A 15,966-nucleotide genomic window follows, 5' to 3' on the forward strand; every position below is an offset into this window, starting at 1 on the left:
AGGTGAAAGTAAAAGAAAAATATGGAGATGAACTAGCAGGAGAGAGTGCATGCTAACTGAAAATGTTTTGACTGCCACTTAGAAGCTTCTAAGAAGCCTGTAATAGCTCACTGTTGGGGTGGGGTAGGAGAGGGTGTTCCCCAGGAGAGTCAGATGTTTGGGGTTGCTGGTGTTGCTATGACAAAGGCTTGTTTTCATTAACAAGCAGTGAGGACACTGTGTGAATAGCCAAAGTGCACGCTGAGCTTCGGGGTCTCTCCCACGTTCCTCATCTTTATTTCTGCCAAAATGTGGGTCAGGTATCCCGTGTGTGTTTCCTGTTAACAATGGACCTGGGGGTGGCTGTGAAGTGCTTCTTTCTCTGATGTATGGTGCACACGGATAGGAACACAGCTGGGGAAGAAGGCGCGCAGGGATCAGGAAAGGGCCCTGAGTGCTCCCTTCCAGAGATGAAGAAATACTCGGCTGGAAAAGATCTCTTGGCTGAACCAGCCTGTCCCTGGCTCAGTCTCTCTCTCTCTCCATTCTTCACAGGATTGAGCATCCTGTGAGTGACACAGGCTTTCTCTGAAGCATTTATCCTACTCATTTACTGTTTTAACATTGTTGGGCTAAAGGTATTAACATCCCAAAATTCTTCTCAAGTTCCATTGTTTTCAGATTGAAGTCACCTCCAATTTGCATGCAACTGCCCTGGCTTCTCTGATTGCAAAATAAAGATTTGAGAGTTTCATAGACAGTTTTTTAAGTCAAGCCAACATTCAACAAATCCATCGCTGCTCTGGCTCTTTTTTGAGATCACTGTGCCCAGTGTATCTTCAGACCACTTGATGCATTTCAGAAACAGTTACAATGTGTTGGAGGTTCAGAACCTGCTGTCTTTCACTGCATGTGCCACTGTTTGTTTTAGCTTCATTCTGACCTCCTAACCTTACTGTCGATTTTACTTCCACAGACACCTTGCTTAAGGGTTGAGTTATGCCCTTGCTTGCCTATTTTCATACAGTGGTCCTAATTTGTTTTCCTGTTTAAAATGAAATAATGGAATAAAATACAACTCTGTATAGCATAATCTAGGAGGGTTAGAAGGCTGGCTTTGGAGTCTAATACCTTGATGCATATATTGGCTCTATTGGTTGTGTGACATTATACGAGTGTCTTTCATCGCGTCTCGGCCTTTTGGCTAAGATCAAGTGTAGACGAGTGTCTTTCTTCCCCTTTCCTTTCCTTTCTCACTCTCTCATTGTTTTCCCTTTAATTTCCTTAGGCTTCAACTTCTCCAAGTATAGAATGGAGGAGAGGGTACATACAACACCTTCTTCCTAGGGATAAATGAGACAATACATATAAAGCTTCAAGCACCTTGCCCCACACATGACAAAGACCCAGCATCTTCCAGACAACTGACGTTAGACTGGAGTTCTTTGCCAGCATCTCAAATAATGAAGGGCAGGACTCACTCTGTTCTGCTCCTCATGACTGGATGGTCATTTTGGATGTGAGCTCCACCGACCAGACTTCCCTCGCGTTCTCACCCTTGGAGACCTTTCCATCAGAACTCAGGTATGTGAACTGTCTCTGGGGATGGGGCAGTGGTCCCACCCAGAGCTGACAAATGTCCTTCCCTTTCTGGAGAACTCCATGGAACGACTCTGTACCTTCCCAAGACAATGACTTCTCCGGCTGACATCTCAGCTCTAGTTACTATCACCCTTCCATGATGGATGGCAGAGAGCTTGCTCAGGCCTGTCTGATCCGCCAGGAAAGCTCCTGGTCTGCTCCCTCGGGAACTGTGCTCCGAGTTAAATGGTCCACGGAGATGGTCCACTTATGCCACAGTTCCTAATGGCCCCCATGGTGGTGTATTTGCTCAACCAGCAGAGGTCAGCGGTCTCTCTCTTGTGAAGATAAAAAAACTTACTCCTAAAAGTGGGACTATTATTTTTGAGTTTGAATCTTGAATATTTAGAATTTTACATTTCAATTTCTAAACATCTAGACTTCTAAACATGTTGCATTTTCTCTGTGTTTTAAAGTGTTAATTTAAAAAGAGCCAATTCCTAATATTACATCATATGACAAAAGAAACCCAAATGGTTTAAGACCTAAATGCAAATGTAATTTGAGAGTAGTTTAAAACAAGAAAGAAAAGAAACATGCTGAATTTTAAATGAACATCTTGTTTATCATTGAAGTCCCCCTTTTCTTCTAGCTGTGTTTCCCCCCTAATTAATACACAACTTGCTAATAGTGTTTGATGGCCTTCAACATCAAAAGGCACAGAGCTGTCTTCTGACATGACAGCTCATATCCACACACTCAAAATTAAGGCTCATCTTAACCTCAAAAGCAACAGCTTCCTGACATGTTTTCCCTCTTTCAAATCCCACTGACAGTTTCTTCTTTATCATTAACTTAATTCTAGTGTCACCTCTTCGGGTGGTAACAAAGTTACAGATAATCCATATTTCCACAGACGATCTTTACGTGCAATTATTTCATCTAAATTACTGTTTCTTCCCATTCAGATAACCAAGTTCACAACAGTGATTCACCAAATTAAATCAAGAACCCAAATGAGTCAACAGGCTTTGTCTCTGGAATTCTCTATAAGAGCTGTGATAGACACAATTACCCTCTTGCCTATATTATAAATGAAGATAATTCCAAATATTTATCCCCAAAGATTTTCCCACTTCTGTTCTATAGAGGGGAAAAAAAAAACCCTATAGACCTATGATGAAGCTGTTAAAGCATATGCAATCTACTTATTCTCACTTTTTCTTTCATGCCTTACAGAAAAATACAATTTGAAAGCACAGTTGGAAAAATTCAGTTTTTTCTTTTGATGCCATCTTTGGGGGGTGGGAAGGTAGAGGAAAGCATGGGAAAAGCAAGGTAGATATAAGAAGGATTATAAACAGTCTGTGATCTTTCAAAGGACTTTGCCAACAAGATTAGCCTTTAATCCTCATTTTGGCAACAAGAGAAAAGGATTCTCCAGTAAGAACCTTCTAGTTGTATGTGGCTCATGCAAGAAAAACACTTTCATAAAGAAAGTGTCTAATTTTACGTTTATTTCTCCAGTACACCTTCACATACCTACTTTCAGTTTCAAAAAGCCTTTTTATTTTTCCTTGAAGGAAAAAAAGTAATCAACAAAGAGAGGTCTCACCAGACTAGTAGTTCATTTCAACAGGAAAGAGAAAAAAATGACATTTGACCACTAATCGTAGATGCTTTAAAAATGCACATCTTTTTGTTTTCTGTGCAAAACTTTAAAAAAACTCTCTAACTACATTTCACTCGCTATTTCCCTTACCCCTTGACTTTGTCCACCTGTCCACACTTCAGAAGGCATAATCACAGGGTGAAAATTACACTGAAGAAATTCCCCAGCTCTCATCCATCTTAAAATGTTTACCATTAAAAACACTTACCGGAGCTTTGCCAGGAAATTAACCAGAGAAATGACATTTTCGCTTATTTCCAATTGTGGGCCGCCCCACACATCTGGTCCCTTCTTAGAAGGGGAGAGCTGGAGAGCCCTCTTGCCCCAGACCTCCCCTCACCCCGCAGGAGCTGGGGAGTAACAACTATGCTCACCTAGTCTGCATTCATCCGAAGCCATGCTCTAAGAAGGGAGAGAACTACAGGCAACTGGACCCCAGATCAGAGAGGTCGTATGAGCACCTACAGGACCACTACCCATATAAGGCAGCTGACACCTTATACGAAGTGCTGCTAAGGTTGACAGTACCTGCCTTGGGTTTTTGTCGAAGTTCACCAGACAAGGAGGTGATAACAGCTGCAGAAGAAGGAATATTTTTAACAAATCTGCACATATTAAATACTCACTGCTAAGTCAAAAGAGGAGCTCCTTTCAGTTTTTTGTTTGTTTTTGCTTTTATTTTTGGCTTAGTTTTGGCTTCCCCACCAGCTTGCAGGATCTTAGTTCCCCGATCAGGGATCGAACCTGTGCCCTGAGTAGTGAAAGCACAGTATCTTCTCTGGAACCAGGTGTGCAATCGCCATTAGCCTTTACTATGGTCAAGAGTCCTCCTTGCCTGTGCGGGATAAATCTTAACACCTATACATTCTGATGAATTGTAAAGACACACCAAAAGGAATAAATATCTGAAAAGAGAGAAAGCTGGGAATAAAGTGGTATGTCTGGTGGCAACATTAATAAAACAGTAACCATCAGCATTATTTCCTTGTTCTAGATATACTTACAGCCTCTAATTAGCTCCTTTGCAGAAATAGACACACAGTATTTGTTTGGTATATTATGGGTTTGCAAGTGCATATGTTATAATACAGTGAATGTTAGTTTCAGAAGAGAAAAAAAACTCATGCCCAATTTGGATGGCAGCCATTCATGCGTTAGCCTCCAAAGGCACAGCACAGAAGCCCCATTTTAGAATGAAAGCAAGTGATCCACTCCAGATTTCTACAAACTTGGTCCTGGGAATATCGTGTGGTTTGTTTATAATGAATTACCGACCTTTACCTATAGACAAAATTTGCTTTTCTTATAAAACTCTTCCAAGTAAGCAAAACCAAAATATATTTTTCTTAGGTCATTCTATTGGGCTGGCCAAAAAGTTTGTTTGGGTTTTTTTCCATAACATCTTGTGGAAAAACTTGAATGAACTTTTTGGCCAAATTAGTAATTTTTTCCCTCACCATTTTCTTTTACCTGTAACTCAACAAGAAGAAATAAGCGGAGATTTCAGAAAATAAAAAATAAAATGATTTTCCTCCGCAATAAAACCAGGCTTATTTCCAGGGCATGAAGTGCTGAAAGTCCCTGCAAGGGGTACAGTTTATCTAACACTAAAGGTGCTTGATATTATCCGGTGAAATGAACTGCTGTAATCAACAGTATTTAAAAGATCAAAATATCTGGGTGGCTTGAGAATTGCTTTGGCATTTTCAGGCTTCTCGAAGGTTTTGGTAAGTCTTGATGGCCAACAGGTGAAGCAAGAGCTTGTCAAATGGCCCATTTTCTCTGCCAGGTCCCAAGTGATTTATACCTTTCTGTGACAGGGTTACAGTTAACTTTATTAATATTTAAGACTCGATAATGGGAATTAGATCCATGTTTAACAACAGGATAGAAGAGAGAAGGATTTCCAAAATAAACCTCTTTCTCTCTTTCTTTTCTTTTTCTCTCTCTTCACCAGCCGACCACTTCTCAAGATGCCCACATCTCTTAAATTTAACGGTCTGGAGAAGACCAAAAATATTTCACAGTTGATGGTATTTTTCTTTTTTTTTTTTTTTTTTCCAGTGGGTTTTGTCATACATTGATATGAATCAGCCATGGATTTACATGTATTCCCAATCCCGATCCCCCCTCCCTCTCCACCCGATTCCTCTGGGTCTTCCCAGTGCACCAGGCCGGAGCACTTGTCTCATGCATCCCACCTGGGCTGGTGATCTGTTTCACCATAGATAGTATACATGCTGTTCTTTTGAAATATCCTACCCTCACATTCTCCCACAATGTTCAAAAGTCTGTTCTGTATTTCTGTGTCTCTTCTTCTGTTTTGCATATAGGGTTATCGTTATCACCTTTCTAAATTCCATATATATCTGTTAGTATGCTGTAATGTTCTTTATCTTTCTGGCTTACTTCACTCTGTATAATGGGCTCCAGCTTCATCCATCTCATTAGGACTGGTTCAAATGAATTCTTTTTAATGGCTGAGTAATATTCCATGGTGTATATATACCACAGCTTCCTTATCCATTCATCTGCTGATGGGCATCTAGGTTGCTTCCATGTCCTGGCTATTATAAACAGTGCTGCGATGAACATTGGGGTGCACGTGTCTCTTTCAGATCTGGTTTCCTCAGTGTGTATGCCCAGAAGTGGGATTGCTGGGTGGTATTTTTCTTAAAGTCATGAAAGTGAATCACTTGGCAATAGCCTCAGGCTAACAAAATAAAACACTATTTGAGTTATAAAGCATACTTTCGGGGGAAAAACCAAAAGCTATTGAAAAAGCAATTTCTTGCCAAGTAGGTACTAATTCTAAGTACTCACTTGCAATGGGAATAATTTCTGGCCATTCCTCTGGATTCAGGACACTCTATGTTAACTGTATGTGAAACTCTGCTGCTTGAGCCAAAGGTGTAAGATAGATGAATATTATATGACAAATATAAGTTGAATGTAACCCAGCATCACAGGCCAAAGCAATACACTCGGGGCCTGGAATCTACAGTTAAGTGTTGCTCCTTTTGACCTGCAACACCTTGGACTGACTTCACTCTGTAGGTAGAGAAACTTCAGGGGTTGATGTCTAAAAGGTTTCTTTCCCCTCTGAAACTGTACTGCTAACTATCTTTCAAATCATTTAAAGAAAGAAGGTGCAGCTTTAATGAAAGCAGACCCAAACCCAGGCTCTCCTGGGCCATAGTGCAATTCTGGCAGGCGGAGAAAACAGGCACAGGCATCAAGCCCAGACTAAAGAGCTGTGTTGCAACCCTGAGTGTCAACACAGCTACACAATGGGTTTCATCTGGACAGAGCTGGCACCATGGAAAGTCACTTGTAACTTAACAGGCCAAGGTTTCAACTGATTCTAAGAAACCCCGAAAGAAGGTCAAGCGTGCGCAGGGAACACAGTCTCCTGCCTCACTGCTCATCTGGAGAGCTGGCTGAGGACTCTCCCAGGTTCCAGAGGATGCTCTGGAAAGACGGTGCCGCCCTTACACCCTGTCTCCTCCTTAGACACCATCAGACTTGGCCAGTATTTCATGCTCTCCTCTTCGTGTCTTCCCAGGTCTCTCTCTCACTCTTCCCTTGTAGGACAGTGGAAAGAACATGGCTTACGGGATCAGAGAGACCCGAGCTCTGATCTCAGCTCTTCCACTTACCGCTGGGAGAACTCTGGGGGAGTTAGTTCACTATGATGGTCTCAGTCTTTCCATCTGTAAGATGGAAATCAGGACAGCTACTTGGCAGGGATTCTAAGGACGGCCATTGAGAGTATATGTCAGTTCCTTGCCTCTGCAGAGCTGTAGCTAGTCTTATTTGTTTTCTTTTCCACTTCGCCACTCCTTCCTCGAGCCAAACCTCTCCTTCCCCAAATACTGCATTTCCCCGACTCCACGCTTCTGTTGCTCTTTTCATCAGGCCCACCCCTTTCTCATCACATCTCTATGGGTTCAAATCCCATCCAGCCTCCAAAACTCAACTTAAAGACCACTTCTCCCAGGAAGCACCCCTTGAGCCCCTTCCCCTCACCTGACCTGCCTTGATCTTTACGATCCATACGCTGTAATATGTTTCAATATCTTTTAATAATTATGTACCTGTCTTTTCTTCCTTACTGTACCTGGGTACTTGGCAAATATTTGTTCAGCGAACAAATGTGTGAGCACAGGATGGAAACAGTGGTTTCCAATGTGCTCGTTGTCCTGAAGACAATGCGTCAGTCACCACGCTAAATGAAAACATTGCCTAGAGCAGGAAACAGCCGGAATCAGAATGTGAGATGCACTCCGTGGGGTGAGAAAAAGCATCTGCCTCTACGGGAGCCCAGAAGTTATGTGGGGAAAGCAGCGAGGGGAGGAAAAGCGACAGAAGCCTGGGGCCCAGCACAGTGGCCCCGAGCCTCGGCTCAGACACAGTGCCAACCTGCAGACACGGGGACCGTCCTACGCGTCGAATCAGACTTTTGGGATAAAAGAAATCAGACGGAGACCGACGGGTGTTTGGTGGCTGCCGTGAAACATGAAAAAGGGAAGAGTGAAGAAAGAAACAGCCTCGATTCAGAAACACTATCCAAAAAAAACCTTTAGGAAAACTAATTTGATAAGTGATAAGTGACATCGGGTTTTCCCTGGTGGCTCAGTGGTAAAGAACCCGCCTGCCAATGGAGGAGACTGGGTTGGGAAGGTCCCCTGGAGGAGGATATGGCAACCCACTGCAGTATTCGTGCCTGGGAAACCCCACGGACAGAGGAGCCTGGTGGGCTACAGTGCATGGGGTCGCAAAGAGCTGGACACAACTGAGCAACTAAACGACAACAACAACGATGTGGAATTACTTTAGTCGGGGGTAGGGCGTGTGTATTTTTAAGGTCCATGTTGAAAGCATAGTAACTGGTCTTCATTTGCTTTCTTTTTGGCCATGCCACGTGGCTTATAGGATCTTAGTTCTCCAGTCAGCGATTGAATCTAATCAGCGATTGAATCCATGCCTTCGGCAGTAAAAGTGCCGAGTCCTAACAACAGGACTTCCAGGGAATTCCCTAACTGGTCTTCACATTACGGTATATTTACCTATGTTCCAAGCTTCCCCCCTCCCCATCGTTCCTTTCCATTTATTTTGGCCAAAATATTCTTACATATGAAGAGTTAGAAGCCAATGAAGCCATTGACAGATGTTCTTGAGACTCTGTTATTACAAACACCCCACAAGTTCTTGAAATCTGGAGAATGTGGATTACTCAGTGGGGTTGTTGAAAGATCCTTAAAACATTTTCATTTTGCTATGGTAACTGCACTGATGTGACACCGGGAAAAAGGCCTGAAAATCCTGGCTCAAGGCTGTCCTCCATAGACACACCCTTAAGAGAGCACAAGAGTTGTTCCTTCTTCAAAATCTAGCCTCTTTTAAAACCCACCAGCGTCAACATGTACCCCACTTGGGGTGTGTCAGAACCTCGTCTCCTTAGAGGTACATCATCCTTACTACTGGGTGAGTGAGCTGGGGGCCAGCCTGACCTCCCAAGTGGTAAACGCTAGCTTTAGGAGAAGAAAGTTTCACTAAAGAAAGAAAAAACTACAGCCCCTCTTGGCCAGAATGAGTGGAAGTATCTCACTAGTTGTTTTCATAATCTTATCCAAAGAGTTCCATCAAGATGCGATCGAGAGGGTTTTTTTTTTTTTTAATCATATTAGTAACACAATCTGCAAACTCAAGCAATCGTTACTGAGAAAAGACACATTCCATTCAGTCTGGGTTAGCATTCCTCTCTTTGTCTCCCAGAAGACTTCATCAGGGATGAAATAAAAATGATTATTCAACAACTGAGGGCAAGACTGTCAAGATAGTGCAGACCACTAGCCACTTGGGTGGTTTGGGGATGGCATCTGCAAGTTATACACTCAATTTTACATTCCTATGATTAAAGTGACAATAAGTACTATCTTTAAGGTGTCAGTATTTTATAACGATAACCCACTTCAAAGCATCCACAAGTCATCAAAAATCCCAGAGTTTGGCAACTTCCAGTGTGCACCTGTCTGACTGACAGATGAGAGGGTTAGGTACACATGCTCAAGCTGAAGTTCTATGTCGAAACAGGGATCAAATCATCCTAATATTGGTGAACAAGTTCCTCTCCAGTTTGTCTGGTCTTTACTCCATCATTTTGAGAAAAAAGTGATTTTTTCCCCCTCCACTTAAAGTCTGCTCATATTAACTGAATTTTAAGACATCCATTTTTATTCAGAGTCATAGGCAAGGGACAAGTTTCTAAGTTATGCAAATGACAAAATATCTCCATCTGATCTTACAGATGCCAGTTGGAAAAAAAAAAAAGCAAATGAAATAGACCTTCTAGGCAGATAAGAGCTTCACTGAGAATGAAGAAAAGATATTGAAAAATGAAAATAAGAGCTGTCATTCCCAGGGGTGGCAGGCCAAAAAAAAAGGGGGCGGGGTAGTTCCTGATAATCATTTCTCTGAAGCCAAGTCACTCCTTCACAATTGACACGTTAGTGATCAGGCCACATTGATGGAGCAGCTGTGTCACTGCTGGGGATCACATATATAGCTTCTTGTGCCTGCTAATGGCAGATCAAGAAGAAATGATTCCACATTCTAGAATATTGTTGTTCAGTTGCTAAGTCGTGTCCGACTCTTTGTGACCCCATGAATTGCAGCATACCAGGCTTCCCTGTCTTTCACTATCTCCCGCAGTTTGCTCAAACTCATGTCCATTGAGTTGGTCATGCTACCTAACCATCTCATCTATAGCATGGCTTCCAAAATAAATCTCGGCCTTTCTTTTCCCTGAAACACCAGGTGGTGTAGCCCAGCTATTTCGAAGGGGACCACTAAGGTAGTTAAATGGAGGGACTGTGGACTGGGGTCTAGTCAGACTACTGCTCTGAAAAATACTTCACGGCCCAAGTGAAAAACTGGGGGCATCTGAGAAAGAAACAGATTATGATCACGGCCTTGCAACTGTGTACAGCTCTTTGCTTCTGAAACAGGTAGAATATCTTCTCCTGGTGGTGATCTGAGAACAAAGTAAGATGACTTAAACCAAAGGAAAGAAAGGAAAAACAGGTTAGAGATAAGAGTCTATCCTCTATGTGATCCATGTTCCAGGGAGTTTTGAAAATATTTTGATGTTACCTAAGGTTTCAGTTACAAAAACAATCAAGAACATTTGTTCCCATTGACTCATCTGAGCTCGTCATGGTTTTCCCCAAAAGTTTTTGTCTAACAAATCATCAGCTTTTGGAGATGGAGGCTACTTGCTGAAGTTGGATTTGAGGTGAATGAAATGCAGCAAGAGCTGAGCAATGGCCGCAGAATTTGGACTGAGGGATGTGATGGATGAAGTACAAAAAAACTCTGGTGAGGAGGTCATCAGATGTTGGACCTAGAACTTGACTTTTCCCCTTGAATGCTTTCCTAAGAAACTGATTCATGAAGCAAGGTTTATTTTGTCTAACACAAGCATTTGAAACAAGAATCACTATCAACGGAAGGTAGGAGGAAACCTTTTTCTAGCCAAATGGCCTTTCTACTTGGTCTGTGATCGAAGGGGAAAAAAAAGTCATAAGAAGCAATTTCACCCAAACTGCAGTCCCAAGAATCAGTGACCACAAACACAATGGTCAGCAAGTACACCTGGCATCACAGTGCCAAAGCTTTCCTTACCCGCAGCTTTTCCTCCGTCTTGGTTGATTGCTTACAGTCGGGATGCCAAACGGTAGAACCTGGAAAGACAATACACATCTGAGAATAAAGGAAATGGAAAGCAGCCACAGTCCTAATATACAGAACTTCTGAGAGAGGCCCTGTGCCTAAGTGAATCATGATAGCTCAAATTCCAGGTGAGTTTTCTGCATCTAATCTGAGCTTGTTCTGTAACAGTCATAATCCTAGACCACAGAGACCACTCATTTGGCACAAGAGTGTTTTGATGAAAGAGACATTTAGTTCTCAACTGGGCAGTGGTTTTTTCTTTTTTTTTCAAATGCTATCATTATCCTTTGGGGACTTTCCTGGTGGCTCAGATGGTAAAGAATCTGCCTGCAATGTGGGAGACTGGGGTTCAATCCCTGGGTTGGGAAGATCCCCTGGAGAAGGTCAGGCTACCCACTCCAGTATACTTGCCTGGAGAATTCCAGGGGCAGAGGAGCCTGGCAGGCTACAGTCCATGGGATTGCAAAGAGTCGGACATGACCTAGCAACTAAGTTTCACTTTTCACCTTCATTATCCTTTAAAAGTAATGTCTGTGTACTTACCAATATCTACTTTTTTTTTTTTTTTTTACCAATATCTACTTTTAATTTCAGAAATTTAAGCCATAAGCCATGTTTACATAACATCAAAACAACCAACCAATTTAGATGAGGGCAATAAAGTCAAACCAGATCATCTATATCCAGAAGCAAAACTCACCAAATTTTTTTTTGTTGCTTCAATTATACAGTTACCTACACAGACACAGGAAATCGATCCAACTAGCAGAAAGTTTGAAACTTACATTACAAATCCACAAGTTTTCCTTTAACTTTTTTTTTTTTCTTTTTCTTTTTTTTTCCCTTTAACTTTTAACCTTTTAGTTAACTTTAAAAGGTCTTCACTTTTAAACTAGTGAAGTTACTACTAAAGTGTTGTTTTCTGGTCCTGGGTCAATGCCTCACTTCATAGGAATTTAAGGCGCTTTCTTGGATGGTACCAGTATCACAGAACTAAGCAAAACACTTATATCCAATAGAAAGCTCTTTTCTTATAAGAATTCAGTGCCTGCCTATGTGATTTTTTTTTTTTTCCCTAGGTATACAATGTATGTAATTCATGGCTAAGGTCTATATGTAAGTCCTATGTTCACGCAAGAATGTGTTCAAATGTGGGAATGGTGGAAGAATCTGAAGAGGGACTTTAAAAGACTTAAGCAAATAGTTACTAAGTTGAAAGCAATTTTTTTGCCTAAACTTGTAAATTTATTCCACTTTCAAAATGATAGCCAATGCCAATGATGCTCATTTGGCACATTCTTCTCAGTTCTGGTCACTAAACTATATCCTGAGTTAAGATGAAAATAATGTAGCTTTCAGGTTTAAAATGGCTACCTTTAAATTGTTAAAAGTCATGAGGTTGTCTGTGCAGGACAATGTCAATGATATAAATTTAATAAGAGTCTCTGTATGAATATTTTATGTTTTACATTTCACTGTTGAACTCTTTCTCTCCTGGAAAGCTATCAAATTAAAATAACTCTTGAATTATTTTACACCACTGAGCTAAAAATACTATTAAATTGATGACAGTGTAAATACATTTTATATCAGAATAATACTTTAATCCCTATTTAGCAGTCATTTCTATCTCGCTTAACCCAGGGCCAAAAAATCAAACCAAAGCCAGACAGACACATAGTCCACTTAGCACTGGCTTTTACTCTGAGGCTGGCTTCAAAGCACAGAAATCCTCTTAATGTGGAGAGCTGGGGGGAGGTAGGGTGGGCAACAGGGCTGGAAGCAGGAGCAGGGTGCACTGTAGAGGTTCTACTGAATGGACATCCTGGCCCAGAACACTAGGGGTGTACAAGGCATGGAACTGTCCTCCAGAGGTCAGACACACAGGGAATGTGAGCCAGAGAGAACATGAGATGCTGGGGAAGATGAAACTGCTCATTGTTCAAGGATGTGCCGAGAGCACAGACAAAGAACCCCAAAGCCCAACTCCAGGAGAGATTTACAACGATGCTCGAATTCAGAACGTAGCCCAGATTACCAGGGTTGTTTATCTGTAGCATGAATGTGCTGTACTCACGTACAGCCTGAAATCACCCTCTTTACTCAGCTTGCAGAACTATGTGAACATACAGAGGTGCACCCAGAGCCCTGAGTCTCAGTTCTCAGCAGACACTCTTGGGGTGACGGACACTCTTGGGTCTTTGATGGTGAGTGGTGTAACTGACACATTCAGATCTAAAACACAGGCTAGAGACCAAGTGAAGAATAAATCTGCTCCATGCTGAACATGTAAAGTGACACCTGTCTATTGCTCCCAAGGATTCACAGTTTATCCTGGGGGAAAACGTGTCATATAAAGCCCATATGAGGCCACAGATTTGGGGCTTGTCACTTGCCTTCATCAGGCCCTTTAAAATTCAGTGAGATTTTCTACTGTAATTTTTTCAGAGAAATCATTCTAAAGCTAAAAAGGATGTCTGGGTTGTCAATTTCTCATACAGCTAGCGTTCTTTAAGGGGAGAGTAGCCAAAGCTTTGATCTAATATTCAAGAATCGTTTCTGGAGACTTTTCTTAGTTTCGTAAAAACAAAAATCAAGAGCAAAGCAAACCATTCATTAAAACTACACATAGTGTTACGTGCAGAGATGAAGAAATGACATGCAAAGGCCGATGAGAACCAGTAATTAGCAAACTGAACAAGCAATAGCTCTTATATTCTTGCTAATTTTGCTGATCAGCCCTTGTCTATTTAATGACTCTTTCCTGCTAAAAATAGTAAAATGCTCACACAGATGGTACTGTTTGACTGGAGGAGACTCCTTCCCTAAAACTCTCGGAAAAGCTTCAGAATTTTAGAGGAGATAAAAGCTAATCATAGCTGTACTCTGGGAAAATTTCTCAAAATTATTTTCATTAAAAAAAATTGAATGGCCCTCTGGTAATGAGCACTTCCTTGGCACCAGAAACTTCTCAATTTCTCTGTCAGGAACTTTGGGTGTGTTCTCTCTCACTTCTGTCCTTCTCTCTTTCACTATGACAGCTATCTCATCTTCATGGGATGAAGTACATCTGTGATGTAATTCACCAAGTATGAGATTTTCTTCTTCCTAAAAGCCTGGATAAGAGCATACTGGGAGGCCCCCCAAAATCCTTCTCCCAGGATAGTGAAGTGAGAAAAAACCAAGTATTATAACCATCCAGTATGTAACATTTCTAGACATTCATTTCCTCTTTTGATCTTTTGTTTCCCAAGCATATTCCTGGGGGTTGGGTGGGAGGCCTAGCTGATCTTTCCTCTTGCCTTATCTCCATGGCATCAAACATCAAGTTCAATCCATTCATCCATAAGCAATCCATTTGTTTGTTAACAGCCTCAGGGGCTCACTGCCAGCATGTCAATTGCCTGGCTGATTAATACTAACTGATGAGGTCACACTTGGCTACATCCATTTGGGATCTGGGTAGCCTTGCAGCTAATGAAATGCCTCCTTCTCCTAAAAACAAACAAACATAGCATGGTTTTCTCTCCCCGGGTGGGGAGAGGTTATCGCATTCCCCAGACCACCTTACCTTGAAGATACATTTCCTCTCCTTCTGTGAACATCTGGTTGCATCTGCTGCATCGTGCACAACTCGGGTGGTAATGTTTGTCACCCGCCTGCAAGAGAAGAGGTAGGAAACGTTCAGTCTATTGCTGGGCACTGTTCCCAGCCTCTTCTGTGGACATGGCAATTTGAGGGAAAGAGAAAAAGCTAAGGCAGGAAAGATACTTGTCCGACTGACCAAACTTCTCATTCAATAGCCCTAGAAGCTAAAGCCGATGGCATTGGCCCCATGAGGGGCTCAGAGATCAGTGCTCGTGTTTGCCACGTGGGGCTGCCTCGCCTCTTAGGGTTTCTGGCATCCAGTTGTATCTTGGCTTAGGCTCTCCTGGAGAGTTGCCAATTACACACCACGTGCCTGACATGAGTCCACTCCATCTCCCCAAAAAGTTCACCTCAAAAACATTAACATCCAAATTGATGTTGGAGGCCAATGTTGGTTTGTACTAAAGCCATAGAAAGAAAGGATCCTATTTAGCAGGTCCTTACTTTTCTAGCTAAACGGTATGAAAATAATATAATCTACCCTGCTTACATCAAGATGAGAAAACCACAGTAAAAGATATCATCCACTGCTTTTTAATTTCGGAAAGAGCCCAAACCTGCTTCTCTGCTGCTTATAATAATCTTCCGCCAATGCCTCATTTTAATTGCTTTCTGAAGAAGGCATTTTAGTGAGGCGGCTCTGCATTATTCATGGACATGTCACTTTCTTAAATATGACAGATGCCATCATAGGAGGTGTTGACTTCCCCAAAGCGAAATGTCACTGGACGCAGGGACAATTCTCTAGACAGGTGCCAAGTTACATTAGAGTCATGCTCCAAATACATGCCTGACAAAATGAAATCCTTTCGTTCATAGTTTCAGCAAAAAGTCTCACCACCTAAAAATTATCAAATGTACTCTGCAATTAAATCATGTCATCAGTCAACCGTGAAAACACTTCTTTTGCATTAACTGTGCGCAAGGCAGTGCTGAGAGCCTAGAGTTAGAAATGGCTTCACCCTGTGCCTGCGTGAAATCTCCACAGGAAGTCAGAGGTCAGGTGGTGATTCCCTTCTCACACCCCCCTGTACAAACTATGAAACCACTTGGTCACTGGAGTGTGAAATGGTGGTCAGCGACTCAAGATAACCCAGTGGGGAAAAAAAGTTGAAGTTATTTAAAACTAGAAGCCAGGAATGAAATCTTTTCAGTGGTGCCTGCCAGAAAGTTCCAGAAGTGGAATTTTGTTCTTATCCATACAGCATTATTTATTTATCTGGGGGGGAGGGGTATAGGATATGTTAACACAAAGTGGCTCTTTGCCTTAGGCCAGCCAGGGTCCAATGCGAGCGAAGCAAAGAAGAGAGCAAATATTACTCAGTGCTAACCACTGTTGAGTCAGCTGGGAG

At 42.0% G+C, this 15,966-nt stretch overlaps 1 protein-coding gene across 23 annotated transcripts in view; it reads right to left on the reverse strand.

Annotated features, from left to right (window-relative positions):
• Positions 1 to 15,966, reverse strand: part of ABLIM1 (actin binding LIM protein 1) — a 322,565-nt gene that overhangs the window by 39,914 nt on the left and 266,685 nt on the right. For 13 of the 23 annotated variants that reach the window (XM_043927043.1, XM_043927047.1, XM_043927038.1 and 10 more), the window contains exons 7-9: positions 14,538 to 14,625; positions 10,919 to 10,977; positions 7,655 to 7,738 (exon numbers count right to left, since the gene is read on the reverse strand). In XM_043927043.1, coding sequence (XP_043782978.1) covers positions 7,655 to 7,738; positions 10,919 to 10,977; positions 14,538 to 14,625 — 231 coding nt within the window. The remainder of the gene's footprint in view (positions 1 to 7,654; positions 7,739 to 10,918; positions 10,978 to 14,537; positions 14,626 to 15,966) is intronic. The other 10 variants (XM_043927050.1, XM_043927046.1, XM_043927045.1 and 7 more) reach the window with 1 other exon arrangement.

The sequence above is a fragment of the Cervus elaphus genome, chromosome 15 (assembly GCF_910594005.1).
Source record: "Cervus elaphus chromosome 15, mCerEla1.1, whole genome shotgun sequence".
Lineage (NCBI taxonomy): Eukaryota > Metazoa > Chordata > Mammalia > Artiodactyla > Cervidae > Cervus > Cervus elaphus.